The following is a 22,035-nucleotide window of genomic DNA, read 5'->3' on the forward strand; positions in this document are numbered from 1 at the left end:
GCCGAGTGTGCACTAGAAAACCAAACCAACCACGTTGAATTATGGCTTGGTACAAAGAGATCAACTAGGCTAATCATATTTTTTCCTGGAGAATTTAAAAATACAAAATGTGGAGGATGGGGAGATAGCAGTGGGGGCAAAAATTGAAACAGTGCATTAAGAAATACCTTGAGGTAAACATGAGGGAAAGATGTGTTATATATTATAGAGAAACAGAAATCTGAGAGAGCCATTTAATGGTGAAACTGAAAGAATAAGGTATTTGTAATTAAGTTGTATAATTAATGAGATCAATAAAGAGATGACTGCCTGTTTGATTACTTGATTCATTTTTTAAAATTCAGCAGATTAGTTTATTGAGTTACTGTGATGTACCAGGCACTGTTCTAGCCCAAGAGTATTGCTCTGAAAAACAGCTGGGCCAGTGATTCTCAGCTGGCTGTGTCTTTGCCTGCCAGAGAATATTTGGCAGTGTTCAGAGACATTTTGGTTGTCACAGCTGGGAAAGGCAGTACTCTTGGTGTTTCAGCGAGGAGAGCCCGGGATGCCACGGAATGCTGTATAATGCACAGGACAGCTTCTTACAAAAAAGAATAAATAATCTGACTCAAAATATATGTGATGTTGAGACTTGGAAGTCCTGCTGTAAGCCATCATTAAGTATATATTTCATAGAGTAATTACCATCTTGCTGATGTTTAACTTTCTGTGTTTTCAGAAGTGAGGAAATTTACTGGAGTAAAATGGAGGCCTCAGTAATATTACCCATTCTGAAGAAAAAACTAGCCTTCCTTTCAGGTATGTTTTCTTAAAATTGGAAATATTTGATGTATGAACTTGTCTAAACTTTTTTTTCTTTGATAAGTTTGACAGAAATGCACTGCATTTTTCTGTGAAGCTATGTTTCAGAGGTATTTCTGAGACATCTTTTAATCAGAATGGACAGCTGGGCGAGCCAGCTCTGTCAGTGTTGTGTCTTGGCAGGCCAATTTTTATTCTGTTCTGTAATTTAGTTAAAATGACCTCTGCAAGGTAGATATCATGATGTCTCACTTCTTATATGAAAATGAAATAATCAGTACAGTCCAAGAATAATTGACTCAGCAGCATCTTAATAATTGTTTCTGAAATACAGAGTAATTAGTTTTTACAATACCCTGCCCCCTAGGTTTTGCCTGCCGTCTTCCTGTGTGAAGGATTCAGTGTGCTGGACGAGTTAAGAAATATTAATTACACGGTTTTCACTTTTTGCTATTCGAACTTGGTTATCCAAGCTTGGTTTTACCTTCAATTATTAGCGCAAGGTCTATATCAGCTAAAAGTCAGATTGAAGTTGTAAGATATTTTGTCTGTGAGAGCAGTGGCGGATGCATTGAGTGTCCTAATTTTCTGGAATTCTGGATCACTGAGTAAATTAGCGTGTGCTTTAGAACAGGTACTGTGGCCAACCTGTTTAGGGTTATTTGGGTTATATTATCTGGATTTTTCTTTCTTACTTTTCTTAGATCCTATCAGAATTTCCTTGATATTTAGGCTACTAATGTCTTTTTTTCAAAGCATATTGTATCTCTCTGTAAGTTGGCATGTTTTTCTAGTGTAGTATAAAGGGCAAATATGATATTGTCCACTAGTATTATTGTTTCCTTATTTAACATGTATTTCCTTTTCATGAAGAAACTTCTTCCCTTACCAGCTGACACATTTTTTCCATTATTTTCTGATATGAATGGTGATGTAGAAAACATTTTTATTCATAGTTTATGCATTTTGTACAAATTCAGTACTGTATATAAGTGGACGTGTTAAAGAGGATTTACATTTAATTTGCGTTAGGTTTTGTCAGATCGCCCTCTAACAATGTTGTTTCAAAACGCCTGTTGGCCCACATTGTTGCCAAGAGTGGATATTATTCTTTTGTGATCTTTATCACTGACCTTTTGCTTCCTTATGACACTTGTCTCTGTGCAGCATTTGACTGTTGACCTTACCTATCTTGAAAGTCTTTTTCCTGTTGGCTTCTGCCCTCTTTTGTGTTTATACCGGTGATTATTTTATTGTTTGTTAGTGAAAGCTGAGGGCATGAGGTTAAATGTAGTTCTGAATGTTATACCTGGCCTCTGAGGACAGTTCCACAGTGGGTCAGAATGCTACTGTCCAGATATGATAACCAATTTTTAGATTTGGTTTAATGCAAGGATAAAGCTTAGCATTTTTTTGAGGAGCCAATGAAACATCTCTTAGCTCACCCCTCTTGACTTTCTCTATTGACCATTAGTTATTTTAACCATTAAATTAATCCTTAATTTTCAAACTTTTAAAAAAATAGAGAACAACTTTTCAAACAAACAAAATCATTCGGGGAATAGAGTTCGAAAACTATGGCTGTGATCTATTAAAAAAACACACATGTTCTAGACAAAAAAACATACAATTGAAAGTCACTGTTGATTATTAAGTTGAACCATTTGAAATTGCCATTTATTGAGGTTAAGTAAAGTGGTTGAATAGCAGTAATTTATATGGTTAACCTAATAAAAGGAGATCATATATGGTTGGTATGTCATGAATTGCATTTATGTCACTCATAGGGGTTGCCCCCCCACCACCACTTCACCCCTTTTAGATCATATAGGATTGTTCCCTTTAGTATCTGCTGGTTTTTAGGCTTCTAAAATTGCCACGTGTCAGTTACATCAGAAGACAGGCTTCAGTGGGAAAAGTCAATCATGTGGAGAACTTTCAAAGAAGCTATGTGTATATAAAAGTGTTAGTTAACAGTTTAATGCTTATGGAAAATTGAAAAGGAGTTGAAAACATACATGAAATGTAAGATCTACTACCTGGCTTTCAGGCTTTTATACCCAGGTCCTCTATACTTTTCTCAGCTGGGCAGGGCTTTCTCTTTATTGCCTCATGAACTAAGAATGCTTAGCTGACCTTTGGGAGATAACTCATATCAGTCCTTGACACAAAATGCTCTTTCAGCTTGGTTTATAAATTCTAATCATTTCCTTAAATCTTAACTTTTCCAGGAAACATTCCATATTTATCACAGCTCTTATCATTTTCTCCATTTTCTTAATGCCTCTTTATATTTCATACTGTTATTTCTTATGTCTTAAAGCTTTTCTTGGGTTGATTGGAAATTAATTTTACTTGTAAATACTTATTGTGCTAGGCACACAATAGGTGTTTGATGAATTGGTTACATTAAGAAGCAGACTGCATAGAAGAAAATTGAACAAAATGATGATTGCTATGTTTAAGTTAAGGTTTCATGGGTGAATTTTTTCCTATTTTTTTCTAAATTGTATATAATTTTGCTATACTATAAACATTTACAGTATATGAAATAAATAGCCATTAGGTAGTTTTTTACTGATGTCTTAAACTTGTAATTGTTTTAGTAACATTGGATCTAAATATATATTATTCTTTCAGTGCTTTAATATCTATTACATGTTAAATTTACATTTTTTTCTTTAATAGGAGGAAAGGACAGGCGAAGTGGCCTCATTCTGACAATTCCATTATGCTTGGAACAGACAAATATGGATGAGCTGAGTGTCACCTTAGACTACCTGCTCAGCATTCCAAGGTGACTCTAAAGGTGTCTTTTCTTAAATCTCAATATGTCTTCATTCACTTACTGATGATTCCTGCTATTGTGAAAGTATACTTTGCTATCTTACCTGCTTTTATTAGCAGTGAAATTATAATTCAAAACACTGGAATCAATAATTCGTGATACCACAGCAGATAAAATACTCTTTTTATGCTCCTGATGCACTGAATAGTATACAGATTTCCAAAATGTATGTACTGTCAACTTTTAAGGAACATGAAGATTGAGTATTTATAAATCATGCAACTTGAGAAAACTCAGAGAAATGTGTTGAATAGAAAGTATCTTTATTTAGTTAGCTATTTCACTATGTAGATATAAATACATATGTAGGTTTTAATATATTGAGTGAAGGCTGTTAGGAGTTTAAAACATGTTTGTTTTAAAAAATGCAAAGAATGTTTATATTTTAATCCAAAGGTCCTTGGCTTTTTAATTTTTATGTTTCTTGGGTGAAGACAAAACTTATACTTTTCTGTTTGCTTGAGTCTATCCCTCACTTCAACAACAACAAAAACAAAAAAGTATTCTCTCCAACTTTTTCTCCCATAGGTGACATTTGGAGGCTGTAGTCTGATGAGTAGGCCTCCCCAAAGCAACTGGATCAGAATCTCTGGAGGTGGACTCCCAGACATCAGAATTTTGAAAAATGCCTCCAGATTATTCTTGGTTCTGTAGAAATCCAACATGTACAGAAGTTACCTTTGTATTTTTCTCAAGTTTCAAATTTTTAAAAAATTCAAATTTGGATTTTAAATTGGTTCTTCTTAGTTGTAGAAAAACTCGTTTATGTTACAGAAGAATCATCAGAGCACAGAGGTTTAATGACTTGCCAAAAATTACACAGATTAAAATTATAAGTCTTCAGTCACTCAGTTAATATGTGAGATCTTTCAATGAGTTCCTCATTGTTCTAGGTGCTGAGGAAATAGGTGAACAAAGCAGACCCAGTCCCTGCCCTTATGGGCCTTATTCCTTAATGGTCAAACTAATATTACAAATAAATACACAGTATATTGGATGTTCATGAGTGCTATGAAAACAAGAGTTAAGAGAGGGATGGGTTGGGAAGGGCATGTGAGTCAGTATTTTACAAAATGATAGTATTTTACCGGATGTGATTGAAGTGAGGGAAGGTCCTATAGATTTCTGAAGAAAGCATTAAGAAAGAGCATTTAAGACTGAGTGAACAGTAAGTGCAAAGGCCCTGAGGCAGGAGCAGGAACATGTTTGTTGTGGGATCAGTAAGGTGCCTGGTGTGGCTGGAGCACTTTGAGAGAAGGACATTGTTCTGGGAGAATAATTAGAGAGAGAGGCTGGAGTGAGATCATAGAGGACCTTGTAGGCCACGGTAAGGGCTTCAGTTCTGAATGAGAAGGAAAGCCATTGTTGGATTCCGACTGAGGAGTGATTTGATTGAATCATGTGACATTTTTTAAAGGCTCTCTGTATTTAAAGCACTGTGCTGGAAGCTGCCAAGATATCAGTAAGATAATATTCCTGCTTTTTGGGAGCATGTTATCTAATGAAGATAAATTGTAAACAATAATTATAATAAAAGCATAAGTGGAATTAGTGCCTTTAAGTATAAGCAGAGCTCTGTGAGTGGAACAGAAGGAGCCCCTCGTTATAATCAGAGAAATTAGTGAAGAGCTACAGAATACTGAACCCAGGAAATCCACTGGCAAGTAGTCACAGTGAATGAGCTTGTTAAGGAGCCTCCTCTCTCTTACTACCTGTTTCACTGAGTCATCTCACCCTTGAAAGGCTCTTAATAGAGTAGGAACAAGGAAACAGGGTTTTATAGATTTTTCTTTTTGGTTGTTGTTCTTAAAGTATAGTTATAAACATGTTAATGGTAGTATAGGAATTTATTAGTATAGCACTCAGCTCCTTCAACATGCCCTTTATAAAGGACATAATATGCTTCTAAATTAAGTATGTTGTTAAAAACATTTTAAACTCAATCACTTGTAGGAATGAAGTAAAAGAAAAGTATCCCTTTCAAGTAGTGGAAAGATCACTTGGCCTTGCAGTTTTCAGATAGTGTCTTTGGATTGTGGATATTTTCATTATCTGTTTTAGTAAAATGTGAGAAAATTATGATTAAGGGTGTTTTTAAGCACCCTAAAAGATAAATTTGGAGTATTTCATGCCCCTAAGATCACTGCAGATGGTATTTGCAAGCTTCATTACTTTCTTTGTCTTAATATACAGATTAATTTAGAGTGTGCTTTGAAATATAAATGCGTTGTGTGAAACTTCTTTAACAAAATGCTTGTGTAACCTGTATTTGAGACATGCAGATGCCAGTGACAAGAAAGTACCAAATTATGGGAGTGGCACACTTCTCTTGTCTCCAGTCCCAACCAGGAAAGCCCCTCCGCCAGGTAGCTCTGTGTCTTAGCTCTCCCTCCTGGAAATGCCCACAGTGCATTGGAAGTCCCGGACTTGCTGCCACTTCTGAAGGCCGCTCAGCAGCCAGCCACCCTCCCTGTCTGTCTAGCTCGTCTTCCGTGGGCTTTAGTCCTCCCGGAGTCCTAGAGGTCTTCCTAGATGTCTTGGTGGGGAGCCCCAGGAATTTTCTCCTTCCCTGGTCCCGCAACCAGAAATTAGGTGTCAGATTTGCTTCCCCCAGCAAGTCTTTATGTGTTGTTGCTAATCCAGAAGTATTGATTATATTGCCTCAACCTACCCTCCAACAGTACTTAGTGGGTCCTACATTTTGTAATGCAAAATCCAAAAATAGAACACTTCTGCATTTGAGATACATAATTATTGACATATAATTCAGACACCATAAAATTAACATACCCTTTAAAAGTGTGCAATTCAGCTGTTTTCAGTATATTCACAAGGTTGTGTGACCATCACACTCGGTAATTACAGAACATTTTCACCAGCCCAAAAAGAAACCCTGTACCCATTAGTAGTCACTCCTCTTTCTCCTCTTTCCCCCCGCCTCTTTCCAGCCTTTGGCAGCCATTAATCTGCTTTCTGCCTCTATGGGTTTGCCCATTCTGGGTATTTTATATAAATGGAGCCATATAATATGTGGACCTTTGTGTCTGGCTTCTTTCACTTAGCATAATATTTTCAAGGTTTATCCAAGGTATATCCATAGCATGTATCAGTACTTTATTCCTTTTTATGGTCACTATTTCATTGTATGGGTTACTGCATTTTGTTTTTTCATTGATCACTTGATGGACGTTTGGGTGGTTTCTACTTTTGGCTATTTTGAATCATGTTGCTATGAACACTTGTGTGCAAGTTTTTTATATGATTATATGCCTCAATTTGTCTCACCTGTTGAATACTCTCTTTTCTTTTTGGAAACTCAGGTTCTGTTCCTGCCTCCAGGGACACCTGTTCTAAATCTCCAGCAATATCATCCTCGTTCTTATGTTCTTACTGTTTCTCATTAGAATTGGACATCACTTCTTCAAGAACCCACTTGAGGCTAATGTGAATTCTTCGAGGGATTTAGGGGAGGATTAGTAAAATTCCCTAGACTGTTGGATTTAAGTCCCAGGAAAGGGTGTGCTGTTTACCTTTCTTCTAATATACACAATTGAGAGAACTTTGAGTGGGGAAAGGTTTCACTACCAAATCCTTGCTCTGGTAAGCAAAGCAGTAGTTTCTTCCACTGTATTCGAGGAGAGCACTTGAGATCCCTGCATTAAGTTGATTGTATAAGTAAAACAATAATACTAATAAAGCTCTGTGGTTTTGTTTTTAGGATGGAGTTTTTTCATATAGTTTATATTTTACTAGGGTAGACTTCTGGGAAGCGTTAGTAAATACCTGAGTAATTCAACATAATATGTAGCAATAACATATTTTCCAACACACAAGATAACATTTTGCTGGTCAAGTGACTGAGAGTATAAAAGTGAGAGCAGAGGTGGATTAGAGATGGTGTATTCAAGCTTTGAATTGTGTACACCAAATGCTACCTCATCTCATTACGTTTCTCCAAAAGACCACAAAGAAGCCCATTTCCAGTGGCTTAGTAATAGCTTACTTCATATTCTACTTGTTTTACATGATCACTTTACAAACCTTATACTTCTGACAAAGAAGAGATGAGAAGTACATGTGCTCTTGGCAGTCATTAGATACCTACTTCACTGTGATCCCATTTTATAAATGAAGAAATTGGAAGACCAATGAGACTATTTGAATGTTGCTTTGATTTCTTTTCTTTTTAAGAAAGTCACTTTCCATGCTTTAAAGGTAATTTCCTTGCCAAATTAGATTGTAAATTCTCAATATTTCCTGAAATGAGAAAAAATAAATTTCTTGAGAAAACTTAAAGGATACTCTGTATTGACAGTGTAAACCAAACCAAGTGAGATCAATGCTGCTCCATATACGTTTAAGATGTGAACTTTATTTAGAATTATGAAGAATAATACATGAAGCTTATTTTAATATTTTGTAGTTTTGTTTCATTTCAGTGAAAAGTGTAAGGCTAGAGGATTTACCGTGATTGTGGATGGCAGAAAATCACAGTGGAATGTGGTGAAAACAGTAGTCTTAATGCTACAGGTAATTTTATTTTTGATTATCAGGAAATGGTTTTATTTTACAGCAACTGATAAGGTGCTAATGGCAAATGCATTTCATTTATAGGACTGCGCCCAGCCTCCTCAGCAGTGACTGAGCTCTGAAATGCGCAGCTCACTATTGGGTGGTATAGGAAATTCAGTTCTTGTAGGTTGGACTTTGAATAGTAAAATAAATTTTAGGCCTATTTTAAAGGTTTGTGAATGATCAAAAATAATGTCATGTTTCAGTAATTGAAGTGAGTAGGCCAGTGAGGCTAAAAGTGTGAGGGCAGACATTATCAGCCTCACCTGGGAGCTTTTGCAGGCTGTAATACCTGCATCATCCCTACTCCTCCCCATTTTAATACCACAGGTAGGGAGTAGGACTGGGTAAGTCTAGTCTGAAAAAGCTTCCTAGGTGGTTTTAATAAGTGTCTCCCTTCTGATCCCCTCTTTTCTACACATTGCACCAGGACTCAAGATGGTCTTATTTATTTCTAATCCAGAAGAAATTTACTTAACAGCTGTGTCCCCAGGGACTCTAGCAGCTCACAAATTAGCATTTGATAAGCAGCTACAAATTACACAATCCCTGATCTGATTCTAGTCATGTGTTTTATATTGTCTTGTATTCCTCACAGAATATTTTCGTGTTCCCTTGCATATAGTAGGAACTTAGTAAACTTTTGTTGACATAAGGGTGTTAAGGATATTGTGATCAGAAATGGAAAAATAAAACTTTGAGTAATTGAAAGGGGCTGATTGCTCTCATACCTGGGTTTCCTTAGAAGGGCTTTTAGAGAAGGTAAAAATTAAGAGAGTGAAATGAAAGAGGTTGTATAGTTCAAATGAAAGAAAGTGAAAAGAGCATTCCTGGCAGGGACACTGACTTAAATGATAGCTCAGAAATGAAGCAAATACACTGAAGAGAGTTGATGGCAGGCCAGTTTGGGGGAAATAAAAGTTGGCAGTTACATGGGATAGTGAACATTCAGTTAGGTAAATATCAGTGATATTGAAAGGAAGATCAGTAATTTTATTTTAAATATATCTTTATTGATTTCAGAGAGAGGAAGGGAGAGAGAGAGAGATAGAAACATCAATGATGAGAGAGCCATTGATTAGCTGCCTCCTGCAGGCCCTCGACTGGTGATTGAGCCCGCAACCCGGGCATGTGCCCTGACCAGGAATAGAACCGTGATCTCCTGGATCCTAGGTCAATGCTGAACCGCTGAGCCACACCTGCCCAGGCAATAATTTTAAATGAATTAGGGAATAATTGGTAGCTGCTTCAGGATTTTGTGGAAAGGAATATAATTAAAAATTTTAATTAACTAAGGAGAATGACTCTGAATGTTATATCTTTTATTTGGGATAACTTATTTGGGATAATTAGGAAAAGGGAATCAAGGCATGGGAACTGGTAATTTATTTTTTAGTTTTAGTGCTTAATAGAGTTCGGGTACTGTGCTAAGCTTGTTATATAAATTATCTCATTTAATTGTATTCTTACAACCTTGGGAAGCAGGTTCTAGTATCCCTAAAAGTGAACTGAGCCTCAAGGATTTTAAATAACTTAGTGAGGTTCTTGTAGTGAAAATGGGAAAGAGCCACGATTGGAACTTAGTATGGCCCAAGCATGGTCTTAGCTTTATCCTTTATAAAGTTTATATTTACTAGGTGATATAGCTGAGATGGTTCCGAAGTTATCTACCCACTACTTTGTTCTTAACTGTTTGACCTAAACCTTCATCTTTAGAATCAGTCCCGCCCGGCTGGGCATGGCTCAGCGGTTGAGCGTCAACTTAGGATCCAGGCCATTGGGGTTCGATTCCCTGTCAGGGCACATGCCCAGGTTGTGACCTAGGCAGCCGATCAATGACTCTCTCATCATTGATGTTTCTATCTCTCTCTCTCCCTCTCCTTTCCTCTCTCTGAAATCAATAAAGGTATATTAAAAAGAAAAAATCAGCCCTTTGGCCCTGGCCAGGTAGCTCTGTTGGATAGAGTGTCATCCCTATAGGCCAAGAGAATGTTTCTCTCATTCTCTCCCTTTCTCTCTCACTAAAATCAATAAATAAAAATTTGGCAAAAAGGAATCACTCCTTTGGGTTGAAAAGGACATAACCTCCTGAGGATCAGTTTTTAACAGAGCAAAGATTAGTGTCCTGTAATTACTTTTTCTGTCAAATATATTCCCAGCACTTATATATTTCAAACCCTGAAGATTAATTCTTCTTTGTCAAAGTTGTTAAAATAACTGTTAGGTGAGAAATCCATTATTTATGACCTGTGTTCTTCCTTTCATACTGTCATTCAACTGTGTCACAGATAAGCTGGGACTTGCTGTTTGAACTGGACTTTGATCAGTCGCAGTTTTGAAGAACAGTCAATGCATGATTTAATCCCCTCTTGCACTTTCTTTTCTGATAGGTATTTTAACAGCTTTTGGGTTTATTAGTAGTTAACATTTTCAGAAATTGCAATGGCCTATTGTGTACTCCTAAATAAACAGTTTCTACGTACAAAGTCATTCATTGCTTTTATTTCATTCGATATTGGTACCAGTTATTTGGGAGCCCAGAACTTAGTGCTGGCTCTGCCTATAACTAATATTCTCTCAATGGGTGGCTTGGTTTCTCTTGTTTTTCACAGCTTTAATATTTAATGATTTTGAAATAATCTTTCACAAGTCACCATATGAATGAACTTTACCCTAAACTTCCTTGTCCCTCTGATAAAAGTTTTGATTTTATTTTAAATTTCTTTTACTTACCTTAGCCACAGCCTAGTCACTGAAGGGAACACTAGATTTGTGATGTGCCCAGTGACATGTTACCTAGAAAGGTCTTCTATTTTTCCTTAATTAATAGTATTATTATAATTATAATTATATAATTAGGTATTGTTATTCAGTTATGCCATTTATGGTCTAAGAATAGTGGTTGGTCCCTGGAGTTTGTAAATAAAGTTTTATTGGAACTCAGCCACGCCCATTTGTTTACAGATTGCTTTATGGCTTCTTTTCTACTCTAAGGACAGAATTGAAATAGTTGCAACAGAGACTATTGCATGCAAACCCTAAAATATTTATTATCTGGCCCTTCAGAAAGAATTTTCTGACCCCTGGTCTAGGACATTTGAAATGGTGTGGGACTTGAGTCAGTCAGGCCTGGCTTCTGTTACAGTACCATAACTGAACAACTCATATTTTAGACAAGTTTCTTCAGTTCTCTGAAGCTCAGTTTACTCTTCTTTCAGACTAGGGGGGTGAAGTCTGCTTGCTAATGCGAAGTCATTTATTCAGCAAAGACATGTGGAGTGTCTTCTGTATGCCAGGCACACAGGAGTGACGTGATATATAGGGTGCATGCCCTTGGGAAGCGCATGCACTACTTGAGGAGTTACATAATAAGCAGTTAGGTAGGAAAATTACTAAATAACGAAACATCAGATGGTAATAAATACTAGGGAGAAAAATACAGTGGTAAAAGGAGACTGAATCATGGTGCTACTTTAGATAGGGTGGTCATGGAAGATCTCTGAAGAGGGAAAATATGAGTAGAATCCTAAATGAACTGAGGGAGCATTCCTATGTAGGGCAAAGAACATTCCAGACAGAAGAAACATCGAAGGAAAAGCCCTGAGATGGGAACAGACTTGTTGCATTCTGGGAACAGCAGGGTCAGCATAGCTGTGGTAGAGGAGAGAGGTGTGAGATGAGTCTGAGACGTCACTGGGGCCCCGAGCTTGGAGGGCCTTCTGGACCTTGGTAAGGGGTTTGAATTTTATCCCGAGCATGAGAAAATACGAATCAGGGAGGCCTATTAAGATATTTCAAGAGGCTGACGAGTTTGGGACATTAGCAGCATAGGTAGTAGAAATGGGCAGATTTAAGATATATTTTAAAGGTTGACCCTAAGGGCCTTGCTGATAAAATAAACATGAAATATTGATTAACTTGATAAATGTTTATTTCCATTTTTAGGTAATATGAATAACCATATCTAGTAAATGTTAAACTGTATTTGTCAAAGTTTAGCTTTGTTTTCTTCTTCAAGTTAATAATCATGCCGAATCTTGGCTTTTTTGTATAATGGCCAATAAGAAACTTGTTTTGTGAGAAAATTGATTTTACCTTGTTTGAAGAATTTCTCCAAGATAAGTGGGCTGGAAAAAATTTTTTCATATCATAGAAAAACTAAATTTAATAATTTTTTTAGCTAAAAGTTGTCTTGCAGTTTAATCTATATATGTTCCTATTTGAGAGATTCAGTAAAACAAAAACAGTTCACATGCACTGCGTATATCGTTCTTTACTTGTAATCTTTTCTGAATCAGCTTGTTTTTCAAGTATTTTTTTATTACCATGTATGTTTTGAAGTTTGGAGTTTTTCTTCTACTTTATTATTTTAACTCTTTTCCAAAGGTCTCTTAACTACTCAGCCTAATCATGAATATCTAGTAATTTATAACTTTAATAAACTCTTTATTTTACATGTATATAATTTTTAATTTTTTTTTTTGTTATTTTATAGAATGTTGTTCCAGCTGAGGTGTCCCTTGTTTGTGTGGTAAAGCCGGATGAATTCTGGGATAAGAAAGTAACACATTTTTGTTTTTGGAAAGAAAAGGATAGACTTGGCTTTGAGGTAAGTATAGTCTGTTAAAGAAAAAAAAGAAGTGTGTTATATCTTTAAAAACAGCATTTTGCTGGTATTGTTTTGTTTGTTCAGCTTTGGGTACTATGCATGCCTAAGTAATGCTTCATCGGTGCCTAAGCAATGATTAGTAAGTATATAGTCAGCATTCAGGTACTTGTTGAATGAATTATGGTTCTTTGTCAAAGACCACAAAATGCTTTCTTGTTTTCATTTATTTCACTCTTTGTTAACTCCTTTGAATAAGTAGAAACTTTTTAGTCAAAAATTTTTGTGCATTACCACAAGGACATTTAAGTAATACTTTAGGAAATTGTAGACATTTTGTAATTGAAGTCAGCATATTTTATAGTATCTGGTTTGGTTTTGATACATGTCCATCCTTTCCTATTCACATTTCTCTCTCCTTGTATTTTCCTTTGGATCATTTGGGCTGTTGAGAGTACTAGTATTCCTGTAAGCATCAGAATGTTTTACCTTATAGAATTATCCATAACAAAGACTTATTACCAGCTGTCCACGTGTTCATCAAATAAACACCCAGTAGTTATTTTAATGACACTCTGTTCCCACATGATTTCACATTGTCTTGTCCGTCATTCTTCCTAATTTTTTTATTTTAGATGAAGTTCTTCCCATTAGTTTCTCTAATGTTTTTCATCATCCATTGAATATTCATCTCTCATTGCTCACATAAATATTTCTTCAGGTATCCTTGCTGTTTCCAAAATGTTTGCCTACTTTTTCAGTTTCCTTTTTAGCAACTCAGATATTCAGGTGTTTTATGTCCTTCAGCAAGATTTTACTTTGTGGTTTTGATAGATTTTGCTGGTTCGATGATAATATATGTTGTTTATCTAATGGTAAGATAAAACTGAAGTAGTCCTGGCAGTAGTCTTTTCCTCAGATTGGGAAACTAATAATCAAAAGGACCTCTCCCGTCTCATTCTTTATTGTCATTCATGAGAGTAAAAGTGTTATTTACTGGTAATGATAACCAGCCACCATTCTAATTGGTTTCTTCTCTTATCTCTTTTTATTTCTGCACGTGATCCTGTTCTTTTTCTGAGGCTATACTAATATTAGATCCAGGACCAAAGACTACCTCATGTTGCTCTGTCAATCTGTTCTTTCGAGATTTGCAGAAAGTTATTTTCCCTTAGAAAAATAACCTCCAACAAAAAAATGCAAGCAAACCTACACATTGAGATAGTATGTGTATAAACACATGCACACGATTATGTACTAAGCATGCATGCAAAGACATACAAAGACACATTTTAATTCCAAATCTTGCACACACATTCTTAGCATAAGTAAAGTAAAAAGTGAAATATCTGAGCTTGGAGAGTGACAGGTTCAGTGTTATGTTCTTTAAGAATATTTTATTAGGAAAGGATACGTGCTCTAGTTACAGATGAAAGAATGTGAGTAAGGGAAAGACAAGTTTCAAGACTTTTTTATAAGTTCAATTCCAAATTAAAGAAAACCTTCACAGATGTTTTGATTAAAGACAATATGTTAAATATCTTTCTTTTCAAACTTGTTGAACAATGGTATGTGCTATTTAATAAAATGTTATCGTTTAGTCATTTAATTTGTCTTAATCTCTCTAACATATAAAATAAAGGAAAAAGTAATGTTTTATGTAGGACTTTACTAATAAAACATTTTCCTGGTGTTTATTTCCTTTGAAAGGATTTGGCAAAGTGTCCTTTTTTCCTTCCTTTTTGTAGTATACTCTTAAATATATTTTACATCATAAAAGAAAGTGAATCTGTACTATTTGCATTTAAGTTAATTTTAGGAAAAAGAGCTTTAAAAGAAATATTCAGATGCAGATAAACTTTTGTCACATATAACTGAGTAACTGCAGATTTTCTCTTTGGCTTATTAAACTTGAAATATGTTACCAATGATTTTATGTATTTAGGAAGTGCAAAATATAGAAAGGGGTGTGTGTGTGTGTTTAGTGTGATTAACCAGAATGGGTGGAAAGTGACATGTGCTCTTCATTGGGCAAGACAGGTATTTGAGAGAATGGCCCAAATTAAGTGTATGGGATGACAGCTCATTAGAGTGACGTCCTCTTAGAGCTTAAAGAGATATCATTAATAATTTAATGTAGCTACCTTCTTTGGCAAATTGGGGAAAAAAGCCAGGAGTAAATTCCTTTAGGTTGACTTCTGTAAGGTGAGTGAATTTCTGGCATAGCTAAGGTATAAACCTAGAATGATTGGCTCCTAGCTCCGGATCCTTCCATTTATAATATAATGGTGTTTAACGTAGGAAAGGAATTTGGAAACCACTTGGGGGTATTGTAGTGAAGCCTTGACCGCTGTGCTATTATGACCAGAGGGGCAACAGCATGGAGATTTATTTAGAGTATTTTCAATAAAGACTTTATTTATTTAATATATCTTTATTGATTTCAGAGAGAGGAAAGGAGAGGGAGAGAAAGATAGAAATATCAGTGATGAGAGAGATTGATCGGCCACCTCCTGCACGCCCCCAACTAAGGTTTGAGCCTGCAACCCGGGCATGTGCCCTGACTGGGATTCAAACCCCGATCGCTTGGATCCTAGGTCGATGCTCAACTGCTGAGCCACAGCCGGCCAGGCTCAATAAAGACTTTAGAAACAAACCAGAAGACTTGAATGACTTTCGTAAAAACACTACTTTTTATGAAAGTGTTGTACAACCTTTCTCTGGATAATTACAGAAACAAAAAGCTAATTTCCTTTGTAGAACCGTATTTATTTTTATATTCCCAGCATTAGAACACATAACGTCCAATAAATAATACTTCTAATAAATAAATTTAACTTCCACTAGATAATGATTGTTGAGCAAAGAAATAGGACATCACTAAAAGTTAAGTTATAATATGAGGGACATGGTACAGGGTCTTTTCAAGAGATGTTTCAGCATTTTAAATAGAAGATTGTACCAAATAAGGTACAACGGAAGAGCAGAAAGACCATTTGTTATGTTTTACATTCATTGTATTTTCTGTTCAGTCATTTTTCCAGAAGAGAGTGCTTTAGAAATGTTATCTTTTCAGATGTGAGTTGATGATCAACTTAGCAGGTGGTTTATTTCTTCATAGAATAAATACATATTTCTTTCATTGTTAGTATATATCTAGTTAATAGATTGCTGGAAATTTTTGGAGAAAGGAGAAGCCTCTGTCTGGGATCTGATTGTGCTTAATCTTTCTAGAGGGGACGTGACTGCCTCGATCCCAGAAGGAATTGGTGGGAGCTTAAGTGGTCCCTATGGCTGAACTTCACTTAGTGTTAATGCTTAACATTGCGTCTGTGTCCAGGAACTAGTCTGAGGAGACCGCTGGAGCTAGAAGACAAAACAGGGCCTGTGCCGGGTTTTCCCTAAGACAAAGCCCTTTTCCTTGCTGCCTTAATGGTTACTTTAAATGAGCGCCAGCAGTAAAACATGCTAAACTCATTCTAGATGTAGCATTAAATTGCCATTTAAAATAGGCACTGCACAGTTTGCTGTTATTAGACTAACAAAAAGTGTAATCTGATGTTCTATATTTTATTTCTTTTATTTTTTAAATGGAAAAAAGAGCCATGTGAGCTCTCAGCTTCCCTGTCCTTGCCACCTCCAGGTTTCCCTTTGCTCTTCCTCTGACCTCCTTGCTTTGCTGCCTCAGAAGAACCCTTGCCGCAGTCTAAGGTTGAGGTCTCGTGTCTCTCCTATAAGTCCTTCCCTTCCCATGATTCTTTTCTGTTTTTAGTTTTTACATATGGTATTTGATACATACTATTTTAAAAAAATGTATTATGTATATAAGAAGCTTAATAATAAACACTTGAGTGCCCACCACCTAAGAACCCAAATATCTATAACTTGAAATAAATCTGAGTGCCCCATTGGATCCCATTCACTTACCCCCATCCCTTACCACCTAAATTATTTGTGTTTATCCATTCTCTGTTTATGTTCTCATTCTGTGTGTGTGTGTATTAAAAACTTAAATGTGAAAGACAAAATCTTTAGAAGAAAATAGTGTTTATTGTTTATTCTTTTATATCTATAGTTATCATTTAGGGTTATTATTTATTCTAAAATAATATATTTTGTCTTATTTATTTTTTGGGTTTTATAAGAATGGTGTCATGATTTCGGCCTTTACCTACTTGCTTTTTCTCACTCATCATTACCTGTCTAAGATTCATGTGTATCTTTTGCAGTAGATACAGTTGATTCATTCTCACTGCTGCATGTTACTCCACTGTGTGAATAAAAACAGTATACTTTTTCTGTTGATGGATATTTGGGTGGTTTCCATTCTTTCACCATTATAAATGATGCCCTATAAACATATACAGGTATATGTCTCCTGATAAACATGTATAAATTTTCTTTGTTTGCACAATATCCAGGCATAGGTTATAGAAATGTTTAAAATTTCAAGATAATGCCAAATTGTTTCCCAAAGAGGCATTTTAATTCATATATCCACTTGTGGTATATAAGAATTTCTGCTGCTCTGTGGTCTTGCTACCACTTGATATTGGCTAACAAAAATATTTAAATCATTATAGTATTTTCTCAAGGTATCCTTGGGTAACTGTTATTTTAGTCTCAAAATGAATTAAGAGTGTTCCCTTTATTTTTATTATCTGAAAGCACTTATTTAAGATTGAAATGATCTGTTCTTCTTTGATTTTTTTTTTTAAATGAAGCTTCTTAGATTGTGAAGCTAGATGTCTTTAAAAAAAATTTTTTTAATATGTAAAAGCCAATTGGCTTCAAATTTATAATTTATTTGATAAATGTTATAAAAGGATTTGGTTTTATATAAAATATATATAAATATTTTGAAATTTGTTCATAAATTTATATGTAAATTAAGTCACACATTGATTTATTTGTATCAGGATTTAAACAATGTCCATATGTTGCGATTGGTTGAGATTTCTTTCCAAGGGGCTAGGGTTTTTGAACCTTATTAATGATTTCTGGTTTGATTGATTATTGACTCCTAGCTCAATTTCATTGTGGTGATACAGTGTTATCAGTTTTTCTTTGAAATGTACCCAGGCTTTCCTTATGGCCTGATACACAGTCAGGTTTTTAAATATTTCATGATTGCTTGAAAAGAATATGTAATTCTCTTCTTATTGGTTGTGGGATTCTGTATTAGTCCATTGAATGAAGCTTTGTAATCTCAATTTTCTTTCTCTTTTCTTAACCATCTTTTTCCCCCTTGAAGAGGCCAGGTGGTTTGTCCTGTGGAGTTTTTCATTGCAGGGAGTAGCTCTGTGGTGTGGTTTAACATGGTTTTCTGCCTTCACAAATCTCTGTATTGCCATGAATATTGATAGTTGGATTTAGACAGTTGATTAGATTCAGAATTCATTTTCTTTTTCCAAGGCTGTTCATTTGTGGTGATGTGCTCCTTGATTAGGCTCATAATAGTTGTCTTCTTTTTTGTGATGTTAGCAGCCATTGATGTTCAGTGCCTAGATCCCATAGTTTATTAAAGATTTAAAATGATGATGATCTAGTCCTATTCTTTCTTAATTTACTAGCTAGAATATTTCTATAATGAGAAACTTAACTTCATTTATTATTTACCCAGTGGTATAGTTTGTATATGAAAGGTTAGATCAGTGTTTTTTCCCTTTATTTTCTGATTTTCAATTATTTTCCCCAGCTAGTTCAATTGTGGTCATTTCTTTTTATGAGTTTATTGAATTAAGCATATTAATGTTTCAAAATATGACATTTATTATTCTTACTGATACGCAAATTATTACATCTTTGGCCGGTGGAAACCTTTTGAGGACCTTTCTGCACAGCCCTAGTAGTCTTTAATAACCTTTCTTGATATCTAGATGAGATGTCCCAAGCTCATCATGTGTAGTTCCAATCCCAGACCTGGCGTTTCTCAAAGGAGCCTTGACTTCTTAAAGTGGGAAATGGTATTTGGAGACAACAGTCTGGATGCTAGGAGTGTGTATGTTTATAGAATTGGTCATTATTTCTAAAGCTGTCAGTGGACAGACTAGAAAATTTGTGTATGTGAGTGTGTTTTTATTTAAGATGAAAGATGTCATGAGTTTAAACTGGTACTTTCAATTCAAATTGAAGACCAAAGGGATAACTTTTTCCTCTCACATCTTCTTTCCCAAGAATTCTATTTTGTCAGGGATATTGGGGATCTATGGTACCTGATTCCCCCCCCCCCCCGCCCGATTAGTTGGTTTCTCTGTGCTCTCTTCCCTCTGAGGAGTTCCAAAAAAGTTATAATTTTGTAGATTATCTGTCTTTCATGTTTGGGATGAGAATGATGCATTTTCCATCTTAACACATTATTTTTTTTATCAAGTCTTGTTAATTCAAATTCATGTATTATTTTTGCATCAATACTACCATTTGAATATCTTTCTCCCATGTATTTTCTTTTATATTAATGTGTATATTCAGCCCGGCCAGGCGTGGCTCAGGGGGTGATCCAGGCGATCAGGGTTTGATTCCGGTCAGGGCACATGCCCGGTTGCGGGTTGGATCAATGGCTCTCTCATCATTGATGTTTCTCTCTCTCCTTTCCTCTCTCTGAAATCAATAAAGATATATTTAAAAAAAAAAAAAGTGTATATTCATTGGAAGTTTATTTAGTCCTACAATGGTCTTTTAGGTGATTCTATAATTTGTATTTGAAATCATTTAAAGTTTAAAGATTATCATTTTAACATGTAGGTTTCATGTTTATGAATTCTCCAATCTTCTCCCCACATTTTAGTTCTAATTTTCAAATTAAGTATTAGTATATCCCAAGTTTTACTTTACTATTACAGGGCATATTCTGTTAATATATAATCAAAGGAATATTAGAGAAACTTTATATAATTTTTTAATATTCATCAAGTTTGATTTTTCTTCCTTAGTAGCTTTTCACAAATTATAGTAAAATGATAGACTTGTTAATTCCTTATTACAAGGTGTAATGCAAGAGCACAATAAAGTGTGTACATTTTTGATTGCCAGATTTATTATTCATTTGTGCTTGTCATTTTAGTGTACTTAACTAATTTTAAGTTCATATGAAAATTCTTTGCTGAATACATTATTGTATTAAAGGAGTTTATTTTTACTACCAAGAAATTATTAATATTGATAAAAATTTGAAAATATTTCAACTAAGCTGCTCTAGATTAGTGTCTCTTGTTTTTTTAAAATGTGGTATTATAAACAGTTTAGGATAGCATATTTCTTAGCAATATCCACAGTTTATTGAATTGATTTTAAATGTTGTTGTATTAAATAGTTGATATATCATTGTGTTGGAAACAATATTGCATAATTTACCCTAATTTTACCTCCTCATTACTTTAATGGACATAAAAAATGACTCTCTTTTCTTTTTACCTCCATAGGTTATTTTAGTGTCCGCCAATAAATTGACTCGTTATATAGAACCGTGTCAGTTAACAGAAGATTTTGGTGGAAGTCTCACCTATGATCACATGGACTGGTTAAATAAGAGGCTGGTTAGTATGTTACAATGAGATAAAATGTTATTACATATAAGTATTTTGATAACTATTATTTTAATCAATTAAAATGTAATTCACCAAAATGTAGATTGTTTTCCTTTTTACAAAAATGAAGAAATATAATGTATACCACATCACAGTATAATGCTTGAAGTTAAATACTCTGGAATCAGACTCACAAGTGCTAGCTATTACTGTTGTCATTAGTAGCAGTATTACTAGTCAAAGTTGTGAATCTTCAAAGTATAGTAACAGAGTAGCATAATTTCCTGGGAGGTAACCTCGTTGATACAACATTCTCAGAGAAAATGCTTAAACATCAGTTTGAATTGGAGAGTAGTTTGGCAGGTTGTGGTTTTAAGTTTCTGAAAATGTATCTTCTTTGTCAGACTTCTGAAATCTGCTTCTCTTCCTAATACAGCATTATTTAACCAAACTGCTGGGGACTAAAAGAACAAATTTCCTATTAACTCCATTTGGATTATATGCTAATTTTATTGAAGAATGATGAACTTTTGGATATTTCAGAGTGGAAAACCAATTCTATTTCCACCATATTTAAACAGTGTTATCAGACAAGTGAATGTCCCCTTTATTTTAACTGGACTTGCCCAAATCCCCTTTCAGAAATATTTTAAGAACTCTAGTTAAAAATAGAATTTATTTTTATGCTATATGCTTGTATGTAAAATTCTTTAACCATTACATGCAACCAGTATGGCTTGGAATAGAATAACATAAAGAAATGTTCCATAATTGGAAGTAGAGGATTAAAACTTTTCTAAATAACGTTCATATAGTTGACACTGTTGTTGGTGCAGATGTTTCTCAAGGAAACATTGGAATAAAAACAAACTTGTTGATTGAGGAATAAAAATAATTTCGTAATGTATTTAAATTTTAGGAATTTCTTATCCATTGAAATTATTCATTATTTCAGGGAGTGGTTGAGTCTTCTCTCCTAGATGCTGTTGTGCTCTGATGGTTGAATTGTACTAAGTGACATCCAGAGAGGGAAGGGGAACCCTGCCTGGCTAATTTCTGTTGCTCTTAACTGAAAATCCTTTTGTACATATTAACTTTTAAGATTATTCTTACTATGCTAATAAAATTTCATCTTGTAGGTTTTTGAGAAGTTTACAAAGGAATCTACGTCATTATTAGATGAACTTGCTTTGATTAACAATGGAAGTGATAAAGGAAATCAAGAGAAAGAAAGGTAGGTGACCAGAGTCATACAATTATACTCTTGAAAAACTATGATTAATGTGATAAAATATGCCCCTATTGTTAACGTAAGCTAAAAGAACTCAGGTAAACAGGCCTCCATCAATAAAAATTGGTATACAAAAGTTGAATTAAACATATTTTTTAACTTTTGAGAATTTGCTTTATATGTAAAGTTTACTGATTTGAATCAAAGTTTCTTTACAAAATACTTTATTTGATAAATAGCAATTTCTTTACTTTTTCGTGACATTGTGTAAAATATTCATTGGCAAGGAAATGTTTCCCAAATGAGACAATTTTCTACCTTTTTAGAATTCAACTTTGCTTGTGAAAATGTGGAAAAGGTTGCAACTTGAAATAAAATTAATATAACCTTATTTAAATACATTAGCACTTAAATGTGTGGCTTGTAGAACTCCTGCGACCTTGTTAAAAAT

General features: G+C 34.7%; 1 protein-coding gene across 2 annotated transcripts in view; it reads left to right on the forward strand.

The window, feature by feature from the left end:
• SESTD1 (SEC14 and spectrin domain containing 1) overlaps window positions 1-22,035 on the forward strand; it is a 76,215-nt gene that overhangs the window by 25,793 nt on the left and 28,387 nt on the right. Inside the window, exons 2-7 of one of the 2 annotated variants that reach the window (XM_087819740.1) lie at window positions 719-798; window positions 3,490-3,598; window positions 8,089-8,179; window positions 12,717-12,830; window positions 20,249-20,362; window positions 21,493-21,587. In XM_087819740.1, the coding sequence (XP_087675866.1) occupies window positions 744-798; window positions 3,490-3,598; window positions 8,089-8,179; window positions 12,717-12,830; window positions 20,249-20,362; window positions 21,493-21,587 (578 nt within the window). In that variant the 5' untranslated portion in view covers window positions 719-743. Of the gene's footprint in view, window positions 1-718; window positions 799-3,489; window positions 3,611-8,088; window positions 8,180-12,716; window positions 12,831-20,248; window positions 20,363-21,492; window positions 21,588-22,035 lie in introns of those variants that run through there. The other variant, XM_016210913.2, reaches the window with a different exon arrangement.

This window comes from Miniopterus natalensis, chromosome 8 (genome assembly GCF_054644295.1).
Source record: "Miniopterus natalensis isolate mMinNat1 chromosome 8, mMinNat1.hap1, whole genome shotgun sequence".
Lineage (NCBI taxonomy): Eukaryota > Metazoa > Chordata > Mammalia > Chiroptera > Miniopteridae > Miniopterus > Miniopterus natalensis.